General features: G+C 58.4%; 1 protein-coding gene across 4 annotated transcripts in view; it reads right to left on the bottom strand.

Moving 5' to 3' along the window:
• Positions 1 to 492: 492 nt before the first annotated feature.
• FOXP4 (forkhead box P4) overlaps positions 493 to 23,309 on the bottom strand; it is a 33,901-nt gene continuing 11,084 nt past the window's right edge. The window contains exons 2-16 of one of the 4 annotated variants that reach the window (XM_040249721.1): positions 21,370 to 21,465; positions 14,772 to 14,894; positions 14,168 to 14,254; positions 12,450 to 12,597; positions 12,104 to 12,314; positions 11,770 to 11,874; positions 11,002 to 11,089; positions 9,860 to 9,943; positions 9,558 to 9,729; positions 9,391 to 9,467; positions 8,539 to 8,640; positions 4,820 to 4,941; positions 3,356 to 3,422; positions 2,813 to 2,982; positions 493 to 2,380 (exon numbers count right to left, since the gene is read on the bottom strand). In XM_040249721.1, coding sequence (XP_040105655.1) covers positions 2,233 to 2,380; positions 2,813 to 2,982; positions 3,356 to 3,422; positions 4,820 to 4,941; positions 8,539 to 8,640; positions 9,391 to 9,467; positions 9,558 to 9,729; positions 9,860 to 9,943; positions 11,002 to 11,089; positions 11,770 to 11,874; positions 12,104 to 12,314; positions 12,450 to 12,597; positions 14,168 to 14,254; positions 14,772 to 14,894; positions 21,370 to 21,465 — 1,800 coding nt within the window. In that variant the 3' untranslated portion in view covers positions 493 to 2,232. Of the gene's footprint in view, positions 2,381 to 2,812; positions 2,983 to 3,355; positions 3,423 to 4,819; positions 4,942 to 8,538; positions 8,641 to 9,390; positions 9,468 to 9,557; positions 9,763 to 9,859; positions 9,944 to 11,001; positions 11,090 to 11,769; positions 11,875 to 12,103; positions 12,318 to 12,449; positions 12,598 to 14,167; positions 14,255 to 14,771; positions 14,895 to 21,369; positions 21,466 to 23,309 lie in introns of all 4 variants that reach the window. The other 3 variants (XM_040249719.1, XM_040249720.1, XM_040249718.1) reach the window with 3 other exon arrangements.

Here is a 23,309-nt window from a genome sequence, read left to right on the forward strand (position 1 = left end):
AACCTTTTTTGACCCAAGTCTACACTTACAAGTGCTTACACTGCACAGTGGAGGACAAGCATCTCAATGCCACTCCCTCCCCTACACACACCTATTCAGGTAGCCTCCCCCCATGGGTGATGGGCCCAGAGGGCTTCCCGGGCATGTGCTTCTGCAGCAAGAACCCTCTGGATCCCAGGAGGAAATCTACTGCCCAGTGAAAACGTCCAGGCAGGAAAACTTGGATTTCAAACCCATGAAGGAGCCAGGCCCAGGAGTGATTTTAGGAGAAAACAAAATGATGGAGACCTAGTTTGAGAGAAAATTCCCCGGATGATGAGTGGAAAAGGGAGACAGGTGGAGCGGAGAGGAGCCGGAACAAAGCTGTGAATGATCATGGAGGCGGAGACGCTGGTGCTGGGGCTCAGTCCACTTCCGCACTTGCAGCAAGCACCCCTCCAGGAGCCCCTGCTGCCCAGAGCGTCCTCCCCTCCCTTGCTGACACACACAGGGCCCGGTGAAGAGAGGACGTTTAATATTTCTGTGCTGGTCAAACAGAACACAGGTGGGGAGTACACAGGGGAGGGGGCAGAGGGCCCCCTGCCTCTTGGGAGGGGTGGCTTGTGAAGGGGTGTATGTGGGGGTTTCTTGGGAAATAGTCCAAGGAGTCTTCTCAGCAAAGGGGCCTGGCCTGGGGTGTTGTGTAAGCATCAAACACACCCAGTCCTTGGCCTTAAGTTGGGGTCCCCCATAGGGGGTCTGTGGAGAGTCTCACTTTTTTTCCAGCTCCTTTGCTGGAATCCACACTCCCAGTGTGATGGGGAAGTTGGTCCTGGAGAGGGGGGTCTGGAGAGCCCCCAGGAAGCAGCCCAGGGTTGGGAGGAGGGCTCCCCGTGCCCACCGCCCAAGGGGATGAGAACCCTGCGGGAGGAGCTGAGGGCGGCAGTCTCCTCCCCCCTGCCCATGCTCCTTCCCCCAGGCTGGGCGGGAGCAGAGGGGAGGTGCGCAGGGCCCCCAGCGTCTACTGAGTCCCAGGGTCCTTGGGGTTGGGGTGGAGCTAGGGGGTCTTGGCCACCAACAGACACTGTAAACTTTGGTTTAAAACAATAACTTAAGTCGGGGAGGGCTTCCAGCCTGGGGCTGGGGTGGGCAAGAGGAGCAGGGGATGTGGGAGGCGACAAAGGAAAAAGCCAGCGAAAAGTTTTGGTTTTTGCTTCCGGTATAAGGAAGGTCTTTGGTCATCCGAGTAACTGAGGGTGCAGGGTGGGAGCGGGTGAGGGGAGACTGCAACGGGGGACCTGAAGGCTGGGGTGGCAGTGACCAGCTGGGTCACAGCAGCCACCATAGTCATCCCGCCCACCCGCCCGCCCGCCTTCAGCCGGGCCTTCCCCCGGACAGAGGCAGACGCTTTCCTATAGCCCTGGCACCACCTCGGCCCGACTCCAGCCTCAAGGGTAGCTCGGCTCCACCTCCACGAGTCCACCGGGCACAGGCCTCTTCCTGCGCTTCCTGGCGTGGGGGGCAGCGGCCAGCAAACAGGGGTGGAGGCCTGCTTCAGCCTGGAGCCAGACGCCCTGCTTCCACGGACCCCGCCCTCAATCCAGCTTCTCTCCCCCCAACCCCGGGACTTTTCCCTCCTCCGCCACTAGCTGTGGCTTCTGAACAGGCAGAGCTGAGGGGGCTGGTTTCTCCTGGGGCTGCTCTGAGATTTAGCTGCCCTGACCCAGGCCAGGGCAGGGGAAGGAGTCGGGGTGGAGCTATTTCTTCACAGTACGGACAAGATGGTGGAAGGGAGCACAGATGGAGGAGGTGGGGGCCTCTGGCCAGACCACATGGCCAGAGCCAGGGGTGCGGTGCCCTGGGTTTGAGAGGGTGGCTTAGCCCCGCCTGCGGGTCTCCAAGGCGCTGAGGGGCCCTGTAGGGGCGAGCTGGTGGGGGAGGAGGGCCCTGTTGCTGCTGGTGGTTGGGGACAGGGGGCGTGGAATTCAGATGTTGGGGGTGGGGTCTGAGGAGGGGTCTGGGCCCTCCGTGTCCTCTGCCGGTCCCAGACCAGGGATTCTGTGTCCCCTCGGGGTAGGGGGCGGACCGTCCCTGCCCCCGAGTGTCGTAGGTCAGTCAGGTCACCTTGGGAGTTGCTGGCCCAGCCCCCCCATCTGAGTCCTGGAAGTGCCTTGAGGTTGGGCGGGGTGGGGCGTGGGGGGTAAGTGGGGCCTGTTCCTGAGGGCGGGGTCTCACCCCTGCCCCTGGAGGCCCTTAGGACAGCTCTTCTCCCGGCAGCTCCTCCTCCAGCTCCCTGTCTTCTGGAGGCCCCGCGGTGCTGGGGTTGGGGGGCCCCAGTGGGGGCCCGGGCCGCCTGTCCTCCTCGGCCTCAGCCGGCTCCTCTTTCACCTGTACCTGGTGGCTGTGATGGGAGGGGTCATGTGGACACCTGGGGGGCCTTCCCCTGCCCGCTCCCACCCCAAACGCATCCAGAATCTGGGGGCACCGGGGTTGTCTCCCCAGGAGCCCCTCATTTCTGAGGGACTGAGGGCTGACATCAGTCTGGTCTTCCCTGGGGCTCTCTTCAAAGGAAAGGAGGTGTCGGGATGGGCAGAGATGGTCCTTGGTTGAGAAGGAAAGAGGAAGGGAGATGAGAAAGGGTGGAGGGGGGAAGGAAATAAAAATAGAGGATGGGGGTGGGGAGCCATGAGGAGAGCGCGGGGCCACTGGTCCTGGGAAGAGAGCTGGACAGGAGGCGACAAGATGGGGATCCCAGCTGCAGGGGCACAATATCCCACCTTCCCAAGGTTTGGGGGGGCACTGGGGTGGGCTGGGGTCCACGCCGCGGCCTCACCTGTACTGGGGTGGGGAGAGGCGAGGCGGGCTGCTGCTGCCATTGCTGGGCAACGGCTCCACGGGGGCACCCGCGTCGTCGTGGCCGAGGGGCAGGAGGCTGCTGGCGGAGCCAGGGTTCAGCATGCCGGGGCTGTTGAGGAGGGGGAAGCTGCTCTCGGCCAGGGCAGCCTGGAGGGCACAGAAGCGGAGGCCCGTCAGGGGGCTCCACCTGGTCGGGTGATGTCCCTTCCCTAGCCCTCAGGAGCCTCCTGTGCTGCGTGTCTGCGCCCTGGCAGATCTCTGGTGCTCCTGCCTCTGACCCTGACCTGCCTCAGCTTTGCTGAGAACCCGGGCTTGACTATTCCCCTCCAGGGAGACAGAGGACCCCCCCACACACACGGACAAGCCAGGGCAGGGGACTCCATTGCCTGTCTATGCCAACCTCCCTGCCCTGTGCCCCGTGTCTCTGCCAGAGAGGGTGGGGGAGGCTCTCTTCTGAGGCCAGCGAGCTGGAGGGAAGGTGACGGGGCTGGAAGGTGCTGGTCGGGGACCAGTCCACTACCTGGTAGCTGGCGTTAAGTGCTCCGTAACTGAGGCCCGAGATCATGTTCTTTACCAAGGTGGGGCTCCTGGAGGAGAGAGAAGGCATGTCTGCTTCATTCATTGGCTTACTCCTCACTCAGGCCTTGACCCTAACTGAGGGCCTGCTCTGTGCCAGGGGAGGTCCCGTTCACTATCCTGGAGGTCACAGTCGGCCGTGCCCATCTTGTTCAGCCCTCCTGCTGACCTGAAACAGCAGGAAGCAAGAGCCGCTTTCACAGGAGAGCTGCCCGGGCTCCTAGGGACTCCTGGAACACGCCCAGAGTCTCCGAGCTGATAAATGGGACAAGGATTCCTCCCTGTGTCTTTCTCCACACCAGGCAGCCCAGGAGCTTTTCTCTTCAGTTTAGATTTCCCGCTGTCCGACAAGGTCTGAGTGATAGCCTCCACAGTCCCCTTTCTGTAAAATCCACTCTCCTGCCATCCTGAATTTTGGGACATCTAGTATGCCATGTGCTCAGCCTGTCCCCACATGCTCTACACCATAGGGTTTTCTATACAAAAAAGTGCTCCAGGATTTGGGTCAGGAAAAGCAACGGCTTAAGGCCATCCTTCCACAGTGACTACCCCCAGTTTAGTGTCTCAGAGAGGTTAAGAAACTGGCCCAGTGTCACAGAGCTGAGGAGAAATAGAGGTATAACTAGAGCCTAGATCTTCTGATTACAGGTGAAAATGGGACATGAAGATTTCAAGTGCTGGGACTGCCATGTGAGGGCACTCAGAAGGGGTGTGGTTCCTTTTTGAGTCCTAACCCTGCCCAAGCTCCCACTGTCGCCTGAAGGTAAGGAGGCTCTTGTCTGGGAGAAGTAATCTTTTGAGGGGTACAGGCACCCACAGACATATATCTAACTTGCTTCACACCTCTCTCTGCCTCCTCACAGGCCTCTGGCCCAAGAAGCACAGGCAGGCCCACGTGAGACGTCTGGGGTGGAAGGTGGCGGAGCTGGAAGGGAAGCTGAAAGAGGAGGCTCTGACCCTCTCCCAGGTCCCTCAGTCTCCACTCAGAGCACTACGTAGGAGAGGTCAGAGACCCAGCTCTGCCAGGGATCTGCTGGGCGACTGCCTCCCAGCCCCTTGCCCTCTCTGGGCCTCCTCTCCCTATGAAAAATGAAGAAGTGGGGCCCAGGGATCTCACAGGTTTGGCTCATCCTGTGACGAGACGGGGGAGAGTGGCTCTGGGGAGGGCACCCCCTTCGTCAATGGCCACGCTGGCTGCCACCTGCCCATGCCCTGACGCCCGGTCCCTCTCAGCTCCTCCCTCGGTCAGAAGCAGAAGACTGAAATGTCCTCTCCCTGAATCACCAGTCACTTCCAGACTCTGGGCTCTTCTGGGCCCGGGGCCTCCTTTCTCCCCACCCTCCCCCACGGTGGGAAGGCTCTGGTGCACGGAGGCGCCCTGGGGAGGTATGGGGGGTGGCCCACGCACCCCGTCATCTTTGGCGGTCTCCGCTTCTGGTACTCCCGCTCGTCCACAGTCCACACGGCACCCTTGACGTTCTCCACACGCACGAAGCACTTGTGCAGGCTGAGGTTGTGTCGCACCGCATTCTGGGGGTACGGGGACAGGAAGCAGATGCTCAGAGGGGGCCCATCCTCCATGCAGGACAGTTCTCAGGTCCCACCTGGTCCCACCTTCCCCGGCCCAGTGACAAACGGCAGCGGGTAGGCAGGAGGAGATGACACAGCTGGAGTGGAGGGAAGGCCCCTCTCCGCCCTCGGAGCCAGGGGTCCCCGGGACCCCTCGCCACCGCCAGCTCGCTGTATCGTCTGCTCCCCACCACATTTTAGAAAACTCTGTTTACCAGGTGACTGACGCCTCGTTAGCAGTAACTCATTTTCCCACCATCATCAGGCAGACGCATGCAGTTGTTGGGGCTTCTGAAGAACACGAGATCCCATTCAGGCCCTGGCCCCTCAGTGAGCCTGGGACGTCATAGCTTAGGCACACACAGTCTCCATTAAGCCTCAAAAGTCTTGGGAATAACTCAGGAAGCCTTGCTGCAACTTCCTCTATCCCCTTGGAGCATGGGAGCCTTGACTCTGGGTTGTGGCTTAGACTGTTATTGTTTAGCTGCTCAGTCGTGTGACCCCATGGACTGCTGCCTGCCAGGCTCCTCTGTTCATGGGATTTTCCAGGCAAGAATACTGGAGTGGGTTGCCATTTCCCTTTCCAGTGGATCTTCCCCACCCAGAGATCGAACATGTGTTCTCCTGCATTGGCAGGTGGATTCTTTACCACTGGGGCACCAGGGCACCTGGCTCAGAACACATAGCTTATTGAGAGCACGAAGTATACAGTAGGGGCCTACTGCATGCTTGTTAACATAAGGAAGCTGGGAGAAAGGAGTGTGTGAGTTTAGTGGCTGTACAGCAGGAAGAGGAGGGAAAAGAAGAAAAGTCACCTTGGCAGTCCCACCTCCTCCCAGCAGGATAACTTCAGGAATTGAGGTCATCTGGTTTGTAGGACACTTGGGTGGGGGCAGGGTGCTTGGCCCATATCGCCCCCTGGGAGCCCGGGCTAGGGCCCTAATCCATCCCCCACCGCCTGCCATGTCCCTCACTCCTGTCCCCTGCTCTCTTCTTTCAGCTTCACACCCCCAGCCGTCCCTGCCCCTGTTACCTGTCCCCCCCAGCCTCCCCCCACCTCATCTCCATCCTTGTCTCCTCTTTACATTTCTAAATGGGGAAGAAAGCAGGCTGGGCGGGCAGCCCGTGCCCCTGGAGATCCCCTCTCCCTCTCTCCCTTCCAACTCTTGCCACTTGCAACTGGCCCGATTTCATTACCAATTTTAATTTGCCTCTAATTAAATCCTGTGTATTTTTCCAACTCGCTTGCTAATCCACGAGGGAGGCGGGCGGCTGGAGTGGAATCTCTTGGAGCGATAATTACAAAGGGCCTAATCACGCCGGGGCTCCTGCCTCGGAATAAATTTGCCCGCATTACGGGGCTCCGATCCTCCGCTTTGCAAATGAGAATGACCCCAATTTCCGAGGATGGCCTCACCGGGGCTTTTTTCCCTCATTTCGAAGCCTGATTCGTGATGAGAGACTAATTCGTTACGCTGAAACATTAACGGCAATTTAAGGGGTCTGGCGGGGGCTGCGTAAACAAAAGGACCGGCCCACAACACGGGCCCTGGGAGGGGACAGACACAGGGGGAGGGCCAGCAAGGACCGTCAGCTTGGCAGATGGCCGCTCTGTCCCCGGCTGAATGGCAGCTGGCCTGGCCCACGCTGGCTCCCGACCCTTCTGCCTTGGTCTGAAGCGGACAGCATCCCAGGCTGAGGGGCCCGAGGAAGGAAAGGAGGAGGAAGGAGAGGAAGCTGAAATAGTTGAGAAGAGGAGGGACCTCAGGAGCAGACAAACGGGCGGAAAGGAAACAGATGAGTCGGGTGTGTACCCAAGGTGCATTTCCCAAGTGACATGAGTGGCAGCTTGGTGGCAAAAATCCTGAAAGTCAGAGTGGACCACAAGCTGAGATGGTTTCTGCTGTGCCACAGGGAGGGCACAGGTGGTGCCCTACACGTGGCAGAAGCACCAGCAGAGCACAGCTCAACGGGACGGTCTCTCACTGGGTGAGCTTCTTGCTGGGACCTAAACGAGGCGAGGGGAGGTGGGGGTGAAGACCTCCACAGAAGGAGACACGCTGCTGAGACGACCAAGGCTGGGCCACTAGTCAAAGGTGGTTGGTATGAAGGCCCAGGGGGTTGAGCTACGGGAGGGGTGGCTTCCTGACGGTCATCAAGGGGTTTAAGGAGTCACCTAAACCAGCTCCTCCTGACCTCAAGAGGGATTGTAGAGGTGATAAGAGAGGACAGGAAAGGAGGATAGGTGGGTGAGAGGCACTTGGCCCCCAAGGAGGAGGCTGTCTGTAGCAGTGAGGCTCCACACTGATTCCCCTAAAGGTAGAGGATTAATATAGTAAAGCAAATGTTACATAACAACTGTAATGATCCCGACATTTGTATAGGACTCTGTCCTTTATGAAACCTGGTATCCAAGCTGGCTTGCAGGTTGGAGACTGAACCAGGTGGCCCCCAGAAGGCCCTGCTGGCTCAGAGAGAGGGCAGGACTGTGGTTGGCAGGAAATGACATCACTCACAGCCAATCAGAGCAGCTGTCCCAGCCTCGCTGCATCTTTGGCAAGCATTGGGAATTGGGCATGGGGATACAGAAGGTCACGAAGCAGTCTCTCCTGCTGAACTTAGCACTCTCAAGGAAGAGAAGGCTGAGCTCTGTACAGACCCTACCTGTCCTGATCATTGGTGGGGAGGGAGGGTCCCTGTGACACTTGTGGAAACCTGGTGGGCCAGGGGAGGTAGGCAGCTTAACTGCAGCTTCTGCTCTGGCCAGCAGAGGGACTCAAGAGCCAGGGATCCGATTCAGGTCCTGCGACACTGGGCCCTGGTATCCATCCTTTCCCACAGGGCGCGGACACTTCCTTCTTTCCCCTCAGCCGCCCCCACCCTGCTGCACAGAATGTAATACTTTCACCCATCAGACAGAGAGACAGACAGACAGCACACCTCCCCATGCTGGCTCTAGAAAAACAAACAGCTTAGTGTCCCAGCTCACATCTCTGCACCCCATTTTTCCAGCGTCCCTCCCTTGCCTCTTTCTGGTCCCCCAGGAAAACTCTACAGCTGAAGGTGTTCAAATGACTAATTGGATGAAGACAATTATCTTCCTGCCACTGATGGGCGGAGCTGGGGAGAGTATGAGTGTCTGTGTTTGTGCCCCACAGTACAGTCCAGGATTTTGGTCTACACACAGGTCCAGGCCTGCAATCACCCATCCTGCCACCCCCCATACCCATTCTAGGCTTCAGAGTGTGCACTCTGGCAAGGAATCTGGACCTTCAAGGACTCCTGTGAATGGGACCCAGGCCTCCCTACCAGGTTTGGGCACTACTGACTCCTGGAGGCCCTACTTCAGGGGGCTGGGGTCTTTGGGGCCAAAGGAGGGCCCTCTCTAGAGAAGTGGAGGTGGGGGTGGAGGGGCCCAGGGCCCAGCCTGGGGCCTGCTGAGTCATTTGTATAGAACTGCCTCTCCAACGGGTCTGTTAGCCAGCTTTGGTTTCAAAGGGATGTGGAGAGGTCCAAGGTTGCCCAGGGCCCTGGTGAGGAGGAAGGAGCATGCCTTACCTTCCAGGTGGCCGTGTTCCTGCGGAAATAGGCGAACATCCTGGTGAACCAGTTATAGATCTCATTCAGGGTCAGCTGCCTGTCGGGGGTTTCCAGGATGGCCTGTGGACAAGGAAGAAGTACAGGGACCCTCAGTCTGGGCCTCCAAGGGTCACAGGCCTGTGTGCTCTCCCTAGCTCTCCTCTAGGGCCCTTAACTCGTCTGAGGACAGGAGAGACCCACAGAGTAAGCGCGTGGACAAGCCTGGGGGTGCTCTCTGGTCCCCTGAGAGGGGCAGGCTGGTTGCAGCCCAACCAGAGGCTAAAGGGAACACAAGTCTCAAGGGCCATGCACTTGTTGGAGGAGCGTGTGAATTTCTGCTGGAGGAAACATGGCTCAAACAGCCCCTGCCCTCAACTGGGAAGGAAAGCAGCATTCTTGAGAGAAAGTAGAGCAGGCCATTTGGAATTTATCTTGGTTTTGGCAAAGGGCACCCCAAGCATGAGATGGAGTGTGTGTGTGTGCCAGAGAGACAGAGAAAAGGAGACAGCTACGAGTGACGGTAAGTCTACTAAAAAGTAGTCTCACGGGGTAACCTGGATGTGGAAAAGAGAATGGACAACACGGTGGGTATGAGCAGCAAAAAACAGCAAGTGTGCTCTCAGACACAGGTCCACCTGACCAGCAGGCTGGGATCAGCCGAGGTCCATGGGAGAGGCCATTGGCTGAGGAGGAAACTCGGGTGCGAGAGGGACAGGACTCCCGTGATGCTCTCTGCTCCCAGGATCCCCTGGGGGCCGGGGCCCTGAGGGAGGTGCGCAGCCAGTGTGCCGCCCCCCACCCACTCCCTCTGCCTCCCCACGGCTGGCTCACCTGGCGGATCAGGGAGGCGTAGGTGAAGGGCGGCCGGACGTCGGCGTTCTTGTAGAACTCATGGTTCTGGGCCAGCTCTGTGGGGAGACAGGCAGGGCATGAGGAGGTAACCGGAAGCGGGGGCTCCGGCTGCGGCGAAAGACGCCCCTCCCCGCGGCGGCCCTTACCTGAGGAGATGGGGGAGCAGAACTTGTCGTTGCTCCTCCGCCGGGCGGGGCCCCCGCTGTGCAGGGAGGCGGAGCCCAGGCCGGGGGGCCTCAGCGGGGTGACGGGGGCGGCGGCCGAGGTCGGGGGGTGCGCGAGGCCATCTGGGAACGAGTCGGCTGCGGAGACTGTCACCTTGGAGAATGAGGAGCCGGGGACTGGGTTCAGCTGTGAGCAACGGGGCAGGGTGCTGAGCCGGGGGGCCCCCACTGAGGGGCGGGGGGCGCGGGGTTCTGAGAGCCGCAGGGAGGGGAGAGTCACTCACTGGCTGGCTGAAGGGCTTGGGCTCCGAGGGCCGCATGTGCAGATGGGTCATCATGGCCTGCAGCCGCTCGCTCTCCTTGGCGAGCTGTGGAGAGGCAGGCGGTGAGTAGGGGCCTGTGCTAGGGGCACCCGGGCCCTCTTCCCCTTCCACATCCCAAACCCCCATCCCCAGCACCTCTCATCCCTGCCCCCTGGTGTCTCCCTCCGTCTCCTGCTCCGGACTGTGTCCCTGGCCTGGAGCCCAGCACAGCCGCTGCCCGTCAGTGCCCACTTCTCCCCAACAGCACACGCCTTTTCTCCCCATCAAGGGCAGAGGCTGTGGCTGAAGTTCAGCGGCACTTGTGTGTGAGGGTGCCCTCATACACTGAATGGGGATACAGGAATGGACGGATGATTCATTCACCCCTATTCATAAATTCAACGGATCTTTCACAACCACCCTCTCACGCCAAGGTGCTCTACTGGGTACTGGAAGGCAGTGGGTAAACATTGGTTGGCTGCCTCAGGGACTGTCCCGAGTAGCCTCCAAAGTATTCCAGGCTGTAGAGTGTGGACTCTGGAGCCAGACTGCTCTGGTTCTAATCCCAGCTCTGCTACCCACTGGCTGAGTGACCAGAGGCAAGTTACTGCACCTCTGTGTGCCTCTGTTTATGGCTGTAAAGTGGGCACAGCATCTTCCCAGGTGGCGCACTGGTAAAGAATCTGCCTGCCAACACAAAAAACGCAAAGGGACACAGGTTCGATCCCTGAGTCAAGAAGATGCCCTGGAGTAGGAAATAGCTACCCACTCCAATATTCTTGCCTGGAAAATTCCATGGGCTAGGACTCTGGTGGCAGAGAGTTGGTCACGACTGCGCACACACAAAGCAGGCATAATAATAGGACCCACCATATAAGATCATTCAGAGGATCCCTTGAGTCACCTAGGTGTTTAGCATAGCACAAACAGGTACTCAATATGTTAGCTACTCCTGTTTTATTTTTGTTGTTTTTATCAATATGCATCTCTTTGGGACCTCCCAGCAGAGTGGCCCCCAACCCTGGCTCCCCCCTCAGAATCCCACTGTGTTCACAGACCTTGAGAGCCTAAGATGACCCTTCCAGGAGCCCCCCGCGCCCTGCCCCCACAGCTTGGGGCCACACCTGGATCTCCAGCTGCTGCACCACCTGCATCTGCACGCGGCACTGGGCCGTGCTCCGGTCGTCCAGGGCGTGCTCCGTGTTGAGGTGTCTTCCGGTGGCGAGGAAGGGGCGGACAAGAGAAAGTTGGCCCTGGTCATCTTGCTGTCACCACCCTCCCCTCCCCTCCTCTAATCCCGCCCACGGCCTGGAGAGCAGACAGACCATGACATACAAAGAAGGGAACCAGACAAAAAAAAAAAAACAGGGCCACGGAGGAAGCCCGCCTTCTCGTCAGCCTCCTTTGATGTCTTTGCTAAAATCCCAGCTACAGAGAGATCTAATTGCAAATGAACTAATTAAGTAAACCTCTGACGAAGCGTGAAAACAATTTGTTTGACCCTGATGCTGCAAGGGTCTGGGAGACAGCGGAGTTAATCAGTCAGTGACAGAGCCTGGCACGGCTGTGGCAGCTGGCCGCCTGCTGCCAGCCGCCTGTCCGCCAGGCCTGGAGGCCGTCTCTAGGCCGTCACTCTTGGGGCTGGGCCTGGGGGAAGCTGGGGAGGGCGGTGGGAGAAGGTCTCTCCTCCTCACACCCCCACCCTGCTGCGCTTCAGCTGCCTGGTGACTGGGAACTGGGGACAGGGGACAGGGCGGGGAGGGGTAGGAGCGATGAGGGAGTTGATGGTGCAGAGAAGGAACGAGGCCCTGCCCCCTGGGGTGAGGTCACAGGACACTTGGGCAAGTTGGGTGGCAGGCTGGGGGACAAAGGAGAGGGGTGGTGACACCTACTTGATAAACTGGCCCAGGTCTTCACACAGGGTCTCACAGCCTGGCCACTTGCACTCTCCGTGTCCGTACAGGGGGTGGGAGCCAGGCGTCTCCTCGTGGGAGGAGCTGCAAGGACAGGAGGGAGACGGGTCAGGGACCCTGACCACACCAGCAGCTTGGGTCCTGCGCAGCCCCAGCTTCCCTAGGGATGAGGTTTCAGTCCCTAATACAGGTTCCCCAGAGGCGGAGCACAGTTTTGTGTGCCCTGGGAGAAGCCCCCACTATGGCAGCCCTTGGGGTCAAGGCCAGTCCCCAGGCAGGTGCGCAGTGCTTCTTCCCGGCCCGAGCCCCATACCTGTCTCTCCGAGGTGTGAGCACAGTGGGCTGTCCGTTGGGCAGGGTGTGGTGGGAGAGGGGGGGTGAGACTTTGGGGGGGGCGGCGAACGAGGTAGCGGTAGTGGCCGTGCCGGTGAGGTCCAGCCCCTCCTGCTTGACGCTGTCCTCGGCGGGCTGCCCGGGGGCACCCTCGCCCTTCCACAGCTGGGGCAGGTCCGTGGGGCACACAGCTGCTGCGGGGCAGAGAGCGGAGGCTGGTGGGGCCCCAGGAACACAGGAGGCCCCCTGCTGCAGCTGGCTCCTGGGAGCCCTTGGGGGCAAGCGAGGGCGGTGTGGCTGGGGCTGGGTGGGGGCTGGGTACTCACCTTGCGGGAGGGTCTGCAGGGGCCCCGAGGCTTGGCTGGGCTGCAGGCTGACCAGCCCCTGTCTCTGCAGGTTGAGCAGGTGCTGCTGCTGCAACTGTTGCATCTGCAGGAGCTGCTGCTGGAAGGCCAGCTGCTTGTTCCCCAGGGCCTGGTGGGGGGCCCGCGGGGGCGGGCAGAGAGGGTTCCCCTCAGCCTCGGGCGTGCCGTCTGGCCCCCATCCCGCAGCCACCCCCTCCCAGGGCCTGTCGGCCCCCGGAGCTGTCGTGGTGGCGTCCGCCGCTGCAGCCTCCCTGCTCCCGGCCCAGCTTCCATAGGGCTGCATGCCGCCTCGCAGTAAACACGCCTGCACGCACGCACGCAGGCGCGCAAACACACACACACTCACACACACACACAGCCAGACCCAGACACGCAGCACGACGCCCTCCCTGCTCCCGCCTCCCTCCTTCCACGGCTTCAGCTCCCGCACCACAGCTGTGCTCGCCTTGGGGGGCGGGGGGCTCTCATCACAATGATGGATGAGCCTGTCAGACTCGGGGGGCCACTCCTGCTTGGCGGGCACCCTTCCCACATGCCCGGGGTGCCCCCCTTCTGCTCTGAGGAGGGGGCCTTCTCCCCTCCAGCTCCTCTCCTCTCTTGCTTCTTAGATACAGAGAATCCAGGAGTCTGATGGGACTTTAACAGATCAGCATCGACAGGTCACCAGACAGGGGAACAGACACATTGCTGCTGCCCAGGTGCCCGCCAGCCGCCCACACTTGCTTGTTCTGCTCTTGCTGGCTCTCTCTTCCCTGCCCTGGCCCCTGATCTCCCTACCAGTCCCCCCGCCCCCCGATTCAGTACTTCACGCTAGCACTAGCAAGTCAGTCTGTCAGTAAGTCTTTTCTAAAGGCCCAGGAGCCAAGCAAGTCCTGGGTGCTTAGGAGGCAGGGATGGCTGGGCCCACCCGCCCTGGAGGTGGGAGGATGAGGGGGAGTTGCTTCTCAGTAAACCCACTCTAGAGACAATGCAGAGAATGTAACAAATACAACACCTCTGACGGGGAGGCTGAGGCTGGGAGGGAATGACTGGGCAACAGCAAGGCAGCTCCTGGGAAGAGGCAACTCAGAACATGGCTATGTGTGGGTGGCAGGAACGGGGCGTGGGGCAGGGGCAGGGGGTCGGGGGTGGTACAGGGCCTGGTGTGGAACCTTAGGAGGCACTGTGGCACAGAGAGGGAGAGTGATGTGGGCTGAGGGGTCCCCTGGAGAGGCAGCACAGGATGCTACAGGATGTGACAGGAGTTGGAATAGAGCTAAAGAGACTGAAAGATTCTCAGGACCAGGCCTGGAGGGCTGAGGTGCTGGGTCACTGAGATGAGGAGGCAGGAAGAGGGCAGGACCACTAGGCAGCCTGTCCTGAATGAGGACACTCACACATCGACACGTGCGTGCTCAGATAACCCAGGGCTCAGCGCATCTGCTCTCCTCATCCCACAACACGAGGCAAGGAGATCAGGACTGAACGGGGTTGAAGGGAGATGGAAGAATGTGCCTCCACCCCCCGCCCCCCACCGCAACCCCCTCCGCAGCCTCTCCTGATTTTTCTACTGTTCCCACAAAGCAATTCTCTCCCAACCACTCTGAGATGCCCAGCCTCCGGCCAGGACGGGGTTGAAGTGGCGGGTGAAGGGCAGGCGTCCTTTGAAGGGCATGTCCTGCCCTGCCCAAGCCCCTCACCTCTTTGGGTTGCTGCTTCCCGGCCTGCTGTTGGGTGAGGAGTTGGAGGTGGAGCTGCTCTTGCTGCTTCTTGTAATATTCCTGCAGCTGGGGATGGACAGAAGGGCGGGAGGGGGTTAGCGCTGGCCGGACTGCTGACCCCAAGGCAGCACCAGCCCCTCTCAGGACTGGGCTGCTGAGAGACAGATGGCCCAGCAGAGAGGGCTGCCCTGCCCTCCCGGGTCTGCAGTCTGCATGGAGAGAGCTTCCCTGAGTAGAGCCAGGACTGAGAGGGGCAAGGGGAGCCTCCCCCACACTCCACGCCCTCCGTCTCCCTTAGTAGGTCAGGAAAAGGTGGGGGATATTCTCTGTCCCTCCCTTCGGGTTTGGAGATACAGGTGGGGCCAGCAGGCTGTGAGGGTGTAGGGGGTGGGGGGTCTGCTGTGGGAGAGGCCTGACCTCTGACCTCTCCCTAGCTGTCCTGGAGGAAGGCAGGTCAGTCTGGCCTGAGCAGTCTCTCTGGTTTCTGACACTGCTGTGGCCCTTGGTGATGTTGCTAGTAAATAGGGTGGGAGTGGGGAGGCCGGAACACCCTGCCCTTCCCTCAGCCTGGGGGCAGACTCACCTGCTGGATCATGAGTGCTTGCTGCTGTTGGAGCAAGGCCTGCAGCTGGGGGGGCGACAGGATCTGCTGCATCTGCTGGGGGGTGAGCATCTGGGACGACATCATGGCCACTGACACGGGCACCTGCGGGATGGGCCGAGTCAGACCCTCACCTCCACCCCCGCCCCTCGGAGGCCCCCACCCAGGGCCCCGCCCCTAGCAGGGCAGAGTGGCTGCAGAGTGAGCAGCCTTGGGTTCACATTCTGGCTCTGCCACCTGCTAGCCGTATGTCTCCGGACAAGTGACTCACCTCCTTCATTCTTGGTTTTCTTTCTTCTTAGAAAACAAACATTTTTTTCACCATAGAACCTGTGGGATCTTAGTTCCCCAACCAAGGATAGAACCCATGCCCCCTGCGTGGAACTGCGGAGTCTTAATCACTGAACCACCAGTGAAGTCCCTATTCTTGGTTTTCTTGTCTCTGAAATAGCGACAGTCTCGGAAGTAGCAACAGTGCCTGCCTCTTAAGGTTATCACAGGGCTAAGGACCTAATACTTAGAACAAAGCCTGTGCTGTGCTTAGTCGCTCAGTTGTGTCCAGCTCTTTGCAACCTCATGGACTGCAGCCCGCCAGGGTCCTCTGTCCATGGGGATTCTCCAGGTAATAATACTGGAGTGGGTTGCCACGCCCCTCCTCCAGGGGATCTTTCCAACCCAGGGATTGAACCCAGGTCTCCCGCGTTGCAGGTGAATTCTTTACCATCTGAGCCACCACAGGGAAGCTCTTATATGCAGTTCTTGGTGTGAGAAGATTCGAACCTAGTGACACTGGTCAGTAGAACCCATGCTTTGCAGGATCCCCCACCACCACCAAGTGACGGGGAGGGGCAGTATGTAGCCACTGCCAAGTCCTACTCAGTGTGTTCTGACAACAGGACCCACAAGGTGGGCCTGGCTAGCAGGGCAGCCTGCAGCCACAGGAAGGTTTCAAAATGCCCACATGGCACTAGGATCTGGACTTTGGCCCAGCTCACATCCATGTCATGTACTCCAGCCCATCTGCCTAGACGGCACATGCAACGGCCTGGAGCTGATGACCAGGGAGCACGGTAGTGCCATCCTGGGTGAGTGGATGGAAATCCAGAGGTCCAAGTGGGGTGGAAATACCAGGCAGGGGCACAGGGAGGCAGGCCACTGCTCCTTGCTGGGCACTGAACTTGCCATGTGACCTCTTGGCAAGTCATTGGCCGTCTCCAGAATCTCCCATAAAACAGGGATCGGACTGCGGGAGATGCCTCCATCCTGCTGGAACATGCATGGTTTTCAGAACAGGGCAGCTTTCTGTCCCCCGCCCTGGGTGAGGCCTCTCTAGGAGGCCCAGAGAATCCAGCTCCAGGCAGAAGGTTCAGGGAAAAGCAGTACCATTATTCTTTCCCCCAGTTCCCACCTCCCCTGAAATCCCCAAGCTGGGCATTCATAGCCAGGGTAGTTCAAGTGGCAACACTGTCTTGTTGTCCTGCTTTAGCAGGAGAGGTGTCCTGACCAGCCCATCGGCCACCCCGATCAGTCTTCAAGGCCTACGTGGTCAAGACTCTGATCTCCTGCCTCTCTCCCCAGCCCCAGCACAGCCCCAGCAGAGCTGGCACACCACAGGCACTCAGTGTAAGTTTATGCTTCCCTGAGCTGAGTTACCATCCTCTGCAGATCAACTCTGGAGCAGGGAGGGAGGGGAGCCGGCAGCCCAGTCCAGGAGGAGCATCCTGCAGAGACTTGTCCTGGTCAGGACAGGACAGGTTATGTCCCCAGAGGACTCCTGGGCCCTTTTACCTTTCCCCAGCCTCATGGGTACGGCAGAAGAGGAGGTGGTTCCACTCAGGATCCCTGGCAGGGGCCGGGCTCAGCCTGAAGCCACCAGTGAGGTTATCCCCAGGCAGACAGGGGACATGCAGGGGACTGAGGGACACCAGCAAGTCTCACCGCTCCCGCCCCATAGGCAGTGGCTGAGCCACAGCCCTGGGCTCCCTTCCTCTACCTAAGCCATCTCCGTGCAAACATCCCTGGAAGGGGCACCTTGCTTTTTAGCCACGGTCGCACAGGGTGAATGAGGGTACCCCAAGTGCAGGGTTGGAATTCATGCCCAGGTCTGTGCGCTCCATAGTTCCCGCTGTGCCCAGGTCCTGCACTGCCTGCCCCATCTGAGCAGCTCTTGAGAAGGGCTGGGAGAATGAGCAGAAATGGAACCATCCAGAGAGCTGAAGGGGTCAAAAAGGTTGGAGATTCCAATGCCCAACCTCCCTCTTTATAGCTGTCACTGGGGAAGACAGGGAAAAGTCAGGCTGCAGGGCTGTTCTGGTCCCCAGCCCTGGAGGGGCCTGTGGTGGGGGGCAGACCACGGCACAGACCCACCCCGCCTTGCAGAGCCAGCCTGTATCCTTTGCTGGGTGACCCCCAAAAAGGTAGTGATGAGCTCAGAGTCATGGACTTCTGAGTCAGATGACCCAGGTTCTTGTCCCTGACACTGACTGTCCTTTGAAATCCCTTAAGCTTCCTTTTTTGCATCCGCTAACTGGGGTCGGGCAGGCCTGCCTTCCCTGCTTCACAGGACTGCTCAAGAGGAAGTTGTCGGCAACTGATAATGTACCAGGCTAAGCCCTGTATGTGCATCCTCTCCCTGAATTTTCACAGCCACCCTGGGAAGAGGACACCATCACAGTCATCATTTTATAGATGAGAAAACTGAGGCCTAGAGGGACAATGGGAAAAGGCGTAAGTGGAAGTTATTTGTGTGTCATGAAACTGTACACAAACGTAAAGACAATTACTTTTGAAAACCCTCTGGCTTTTCCATTTTCCCTCTGTCCCCCCACTCCTCCACGAGTGCACCCCAGCACTTGGGCCCCAGGGGCATTACATGGTAAGGGTCACTTGAGACCAGAGTTCTGGCCCTCCCATGCTCGTGGCTGTACGGACTGACCTAGAGCAGATGGCCAGGGCTCCGGCCAGGAACACTGAGCCCAGACACCCGGGAGGTCTTTCCAGGTACCAGGACCGTGAGTCACTACAAGTGGCCTGCAGGAAAGGATGCGGCATTTCCTTCCTTGGGGCTTTCCTACTTGGAGGCAGGGGAATGGAAGAGATGACCTTGGAAGGCCTCCCCAGCCTCTGCTGTTCCTGCCAACTGGACGAGCAGCTGGCTGGAGAGGTGGCTGCAGCAATCTGGACGGATTACCTTGTGTGTACTCGTCTCTAAGGTGGCCCAGCAGGGTCAAGAAAGGTCAGTGAGGTGGCTGCTGCTTGCCGATCTCCTAGACTGCCTGAACCCATCCCTTCCCTTCCCGCCCCTTGGGGGTTCTGAGAACTGAACTGGAGCTCCCCTGGTGTCTCCAGTGACCCCCCTCACCAGGCTGGGATGTGTCAGGATGGGCATCGTCAGCGAGTCAGCTCGGCAAGGCCAGTGAGTCACCATCTGGAGGGCAGCCAGGGCAGCTAAATGCTTACAAAAGCCCTGGCAGTGTGAGCCCCGGGCAAAATGCCGCCAGCTGCCTCCAGCCCCGCCCTCAGCGACCCTGCTTAGGCTCGGGGCCCTCCAACCACCATGCATGTGGTATGCTGGGCTGGGAGGGGCAGAGATGGCACCTGACGCAGAAGAGGCTCATTTGGAGGCTGAAATGGATACAATTTGGGGCCAAAATCAAGGACCCAAACTCAACCTCTTTTAAATGGGTGAGTGGGGAGACTAAGCCAAGGTTGCAAATAACCCTTGAGAATAACCAGAGAGTAGTTCTCAGTCCTGGCTGAAGCTGCAGCAAGAAAGATCGTGGTGAGACACCAAGAAGAACTTCAAGGAATGGCAAGGGGGCTGAGAAGATGAGACAGTGGCTGGCTTAGCTAAGGGGCTGCCCCAACCACCCTTCTAAAGAAACTCCTAGATACCTGTACTGCCTTCTGTGAGCGACTCTTCCTGCCTTGGGCCCAGACCCAAACCAGGCAATCTCCAGGCTGGAGCTGGAGACCTAACCTGGCATTAGAAACTCTTGTGAAGCTGGCTCTGAGAGAGGGGCGGTGAACACAGCTTAGGGGTGAGCGGGCAGACGATCCTGCCTTGAGTTGGGGACTACTGGGAAAGCGGTTGCCACTGAGCTGCCTGACTCACCTTATTCAAACTCCAGATTGACATAATGCACTCTCCCAGGTCCTCCCACCAGCCGTGAGATCACAGAAAAGCTGTTTCCAGGCCCTGGACCTCACTTGGGGTCAGAAGCCCCACTTCCTTGAAAACTGAACCTGAGCATGAGGAGAGGCAAGGAAGGTGTCCAGGTTTGGAGGAGGAGGATCATTGGCTGGGACCCCAGGCTCCTGGAGAAGTTCAGACATGGCCCTAAGAACCCCCATCTCCCAGAGCTCAGAGAACCATCAGGCCAGGCCTCTGTACCGGGGACTGTGGTTCACTACTGTGCTAAGCACATGACAACATCACAATGCAGGCAGGAAAGTGTGTGTTCTGGAGCTAGCTGTTTGGCTTCAAATCCTGGCTTGGCCCCTTGTTAGCTATGTGTCTTTGACCATGTTTCTTAACCTCTCTGGGCCTGAGTGGCTTCATCTGCAAAACGGAGCTAGTAACAGCATCTATCTCCTAGGATGGTGAAGATAAAATGGGATGATATTTGTAAACCACCTGTGTCTGCCCCATGGTAAGCACCGTGTAAATGTCAGTTTAGGAAGTACTGAGTGTTTGTTGAGTGACCTCTCTCACTGTTGGCGGTGGGGGTGGTTTCCTAAGGAGGATTCCACAGCGTCCCTTCTTTTCTCGGTCCTTCCAACTACCATCCAGCTCCTTCCTCTTACTGGGTCAACAGACCCTCTCTGGATTGGGGAACATTCCAACCGTTCCCCAGCTGACTCCTCCCTGATTTTAGAAGGTGGTATTGGCTGGACCAGGGGCTTCCCAGGTGGCACAGTGTAAAGACTCCACTTGCAAATGCAGGAGCCACAGGAGACCTGGGTTCAGATCTCTAAGTTGGGAAGATCCTCTGGAGGAGGAAATGGCAACCCACTCCAGTATTCTTGCCTGAAAAATCCCTTGGACAGAGGAGCCTGGCAGGCTACAGTCCATGGGGTAGCAAAGAGTCGGACATGACTGAGCATGCAAGCTATTCTAAAAGCAGTAGGCTGGGCCTAGGGTAGAAAACTCAGAACAGACTCAGCACAGTAGCCTGAGGGCTACTTCAGACCCAAGGAGTATATGGGGGTGGGAGGGGGGGTGGAGAATGAAAGTGTTAGTCACTTAGTTGTGTCCAGCTCTTTGCAATCCCATGGATTAGAGCCCATGAGGCTTCTCTGTCCGTGGGATTCTCCAGGCAAGAATACTGGAGTGGGTAGCCATTCCCTTCTCCAGGGGATCTTCTTGACCCAGGGATTGAACCCAGGTTTCTCGAATTGCAGGCAGATGGTGGGGGGGGGGGAGGAGGGTGGGGGGGGCGGCGGGGGGGGGGGTGTGTTCCCTAGTTTAAACAGACCCAGTTTTGACACTACAGGAGACATGAGACCTTTATACTTCATTCCCATTAGCTCTCCAGATTCTGTCCTCCCCTCCCCCACCCAAGCCACTACCCCTCTGTGCCCGGCTCCTCCCCATGAGAGATGTCTCATTGGATTGGAGGCTTTTAGAAGAGGGCCACTGTCTGGCACCTTTAACTTCTTGACTGCACTTACATAAAACACAGATCTGCGTTCAGAGCCCCGGGACAAAACCTAGGCCTGGGTCCTTGTCCAGGCACCCAGTACCCCATCCCAGCCCTGCCCTTCTTGTCCCCCCTTCCTTCCCTCAGCACCCCACCCCCCAAGGCTCCAGCTTTGCTCACCCTTCCTCCCTTAGATAAACTTCCTTTCAAAGCCCCGCTTAATCCTCTCCCCAATTCGGAGTGCCCCCCCTCCCAGCAAAGAGGGGTGGGGAGAGCGAGGAAGCTTGGTGGCTGAGCCTGGCGATGGGGAGGGGGATGGGGTGCCCGCGGAGCTGTGACCCACACGGACTCAGACTGCAATTCTCCCAAGTTCTTTGTGACACAAAAGGTAAACAGAAGGCCTGGCTTACCCCCGCCCCCCACCCCATCTCCCCTCCCCCAGCCGGCCAGATGGGCCAGCACACTGGGGGGAAGGGAGGGGGGAAAAAAGGGCAGATTGTGCAAAGGAAAACAAAAGAGACAGAGAGACATCAAGAGACAGGAAACGTGGGGAGACAGAGGGTTGGTGGGTGAGAGACGAGGTAGGGGGAGGGCTGGGCGCGGTGGCCTCAGCGAGTGAGAGAGCTGGGGAGAGGAGGGACAGGCTGAGTGACCCAGAAGTGCTGGGGAGAGACCAGAGGCGGTGGGCAGAGAAGTGCAGAAGAGGAGGGCTGAATCAGACTCAGACTCTGAGCCGACTGGCTTGGGGGGAAGGTCAGGTGCAGATGGGAGGGCAGCGTTTCTCTACCCACCCGGCAGTGACTGTGGCTCCCGCTGGGAAGCTGCCCACTCTCTGGCACTGGGGATGGGCCAGAGCACTTCTCCAGCGGGTCCTCCCCTCCCTCGGTGCCCGGTCTACCCCGACCAGCCCAGCCCAGTCCGGTCGGAGTCCTCCTCACCTGCACAGCAGAGGCCGACTGTTTGCTGTCATTGTTCCCTGGGGAGCTAAGGCCCGAAGCCTGCTGCAGCAGGAACTGCCGGGCCACCTGGAGAGCCTGCAAGACAGGGGTGCATCAGTGTTCCAGCGGCTCTAGGGGACATTTGGAGAGAATGAAGGGGAGGAGGTCAGGTTCACGTGGAAGGTCGTGGGAATGAGAGTGAAGAAGGAATTCATAGGGCCTGGACTCCATCTTAGGCCTGTTCATGCTGATCATGCTCAGCTACCTTTCCAATGGACTCTGAACTCTGTGTTTAGCGCCTATGAAAACAACAACAGAAGGATAAGACCCCCTCCAGACAGGGGAACCTTGAAGATCGTATCTAGGTTACTCATCGCCTAGAGAAACCATACACTAGATCACTCCTTCCTCCAGACAGGCCATCAGTTTTTCTGTATCTGTCGGAGTGTAACCTCGGGTTTATTGATTATTGGCTAATTGTTTGAGCACATGAGCACATAGCATGTGAATGATGGGGTTATTGGGATTGTATTTTCCTTCGTTTATGTAAGTCTCAAGGAATTTGGAGTGGTAGGTTCAGACACATACACACGGGGTATAAAAGATTTTCACAAATGCTGGTCGGGGTCCTTGGCTAAGAGGAGACTCTGCCTTGGGCCCACCGCTGTAATAAACTGCACTCCACTATCTGCATTGTCCTTCTGAGTGAGTTTGTTTCCCAGCACACGTGGCTACAACAAGAGGGTCACGGGGTCCACCTGGGCTTGTGGATAAAGCTAGGAGTCACTGAGAGAAGCTACCAGGCTTTGGGGATCAGAGCCTGTAGGGACTCACTCTGGAACTGTTGGGACTCAATGAGGGCAGTGGTTAAGAATCCGCCTGCCAATGCAGGAAACATGGATTCAATCCCTGGATCGTGACGATCCCCTGGAGTAGGAAATGGTAACCCACTCCAGTATTTTCCAGTATTGCCGGAAAATTCCATGGACAGAAAAGCCTGGAGGGCAGTCCATGGGGTCCCAAAGAGTTGGACATGACCGAGCACATAACCCATGTGTCAATGGGGGAGCAAACGGAAGGGTGGGTGGTCAATGATCCAGGAGTAAGTATTAACATTAACAACAGAGATTATTTGTCGAGCATCTACTACATACATGTCAGGCACTTTACAGGGACAATCTCATTTGATCCTCTCCTGGGAAGGTGTGAGGTAGGGATTACCAGACCCATTTTGCAGATAAGAAAACTGAGTCTCCAGGAAGTAATATGCCCAAGATCACATAACTCAGAAGCATCAGAGCTAGGATTTGAGCCCAAGAAGCCTGGCTCCCAAGCCATCTGTCTTACTAGGTGGTCAGTCTGAGGGCTCATGGGAATATCATCCACTTGAAGTCAGAGCACACAGTTGGGTGGATGAGGGTCTGAGCACTGCATGGCTTTATGAGTCCAGGGCGGTCTGGGCCCAGGACATCGTGGCACTTGGAGAATTGAACTAAATCCTGAAGGGAGTGTGAACTACCAGTGAGGCCAAGGTGGCTCAGACTGGACTCTGAGGTGGTGGGATCATGGGATCATGGGAATGGGAAGGGCACAGTTTGCAGGAGGAGCATCTCTGGCCAGTCATTGGGTAGGGGAGGTGGGCAGATGGGCAGTGAGTGGGAGGCTGAGTAGGAGAGGCCTGGGAGGAGGGAGGGCCCAGGAAGTCTCTCTGTAAGGTCTGCCAAGCCTCCATCCCTGCCCCTCACCCACACCCCCTCCCACTCCAGGTCAGTAGTGGGTATAGAGGCAGGGGGTACAGGACTAGTTTTGAATCCACATTCCAGAAGCAAAAAGTCTGTCTGTCCCCAGGTTCCTCGAAGACCTCCTCGGGGCCCGGAGTGGTCGTGTCCAGGCCATGGACAGCAGGCTCTGGTATCAGGCAGACCTGAGTGTGAAGTCCA

Source organism: Oryx dammah, unplaced genomic scaffold, assembly GCF_014754425.2.
Source record: "Oryx dammah isolate SB20612 unplaced genomic scaffold, SCBI_Odam_1.1 HiC_scaffold_11, whole genome shotgun sequence".
NCBI classification, from domain to species: Eukaryota; Metazoa; Chordata; class Mammalia; order Artiodactyla; family Bovidae; genus Oryx; species Oryx dammah.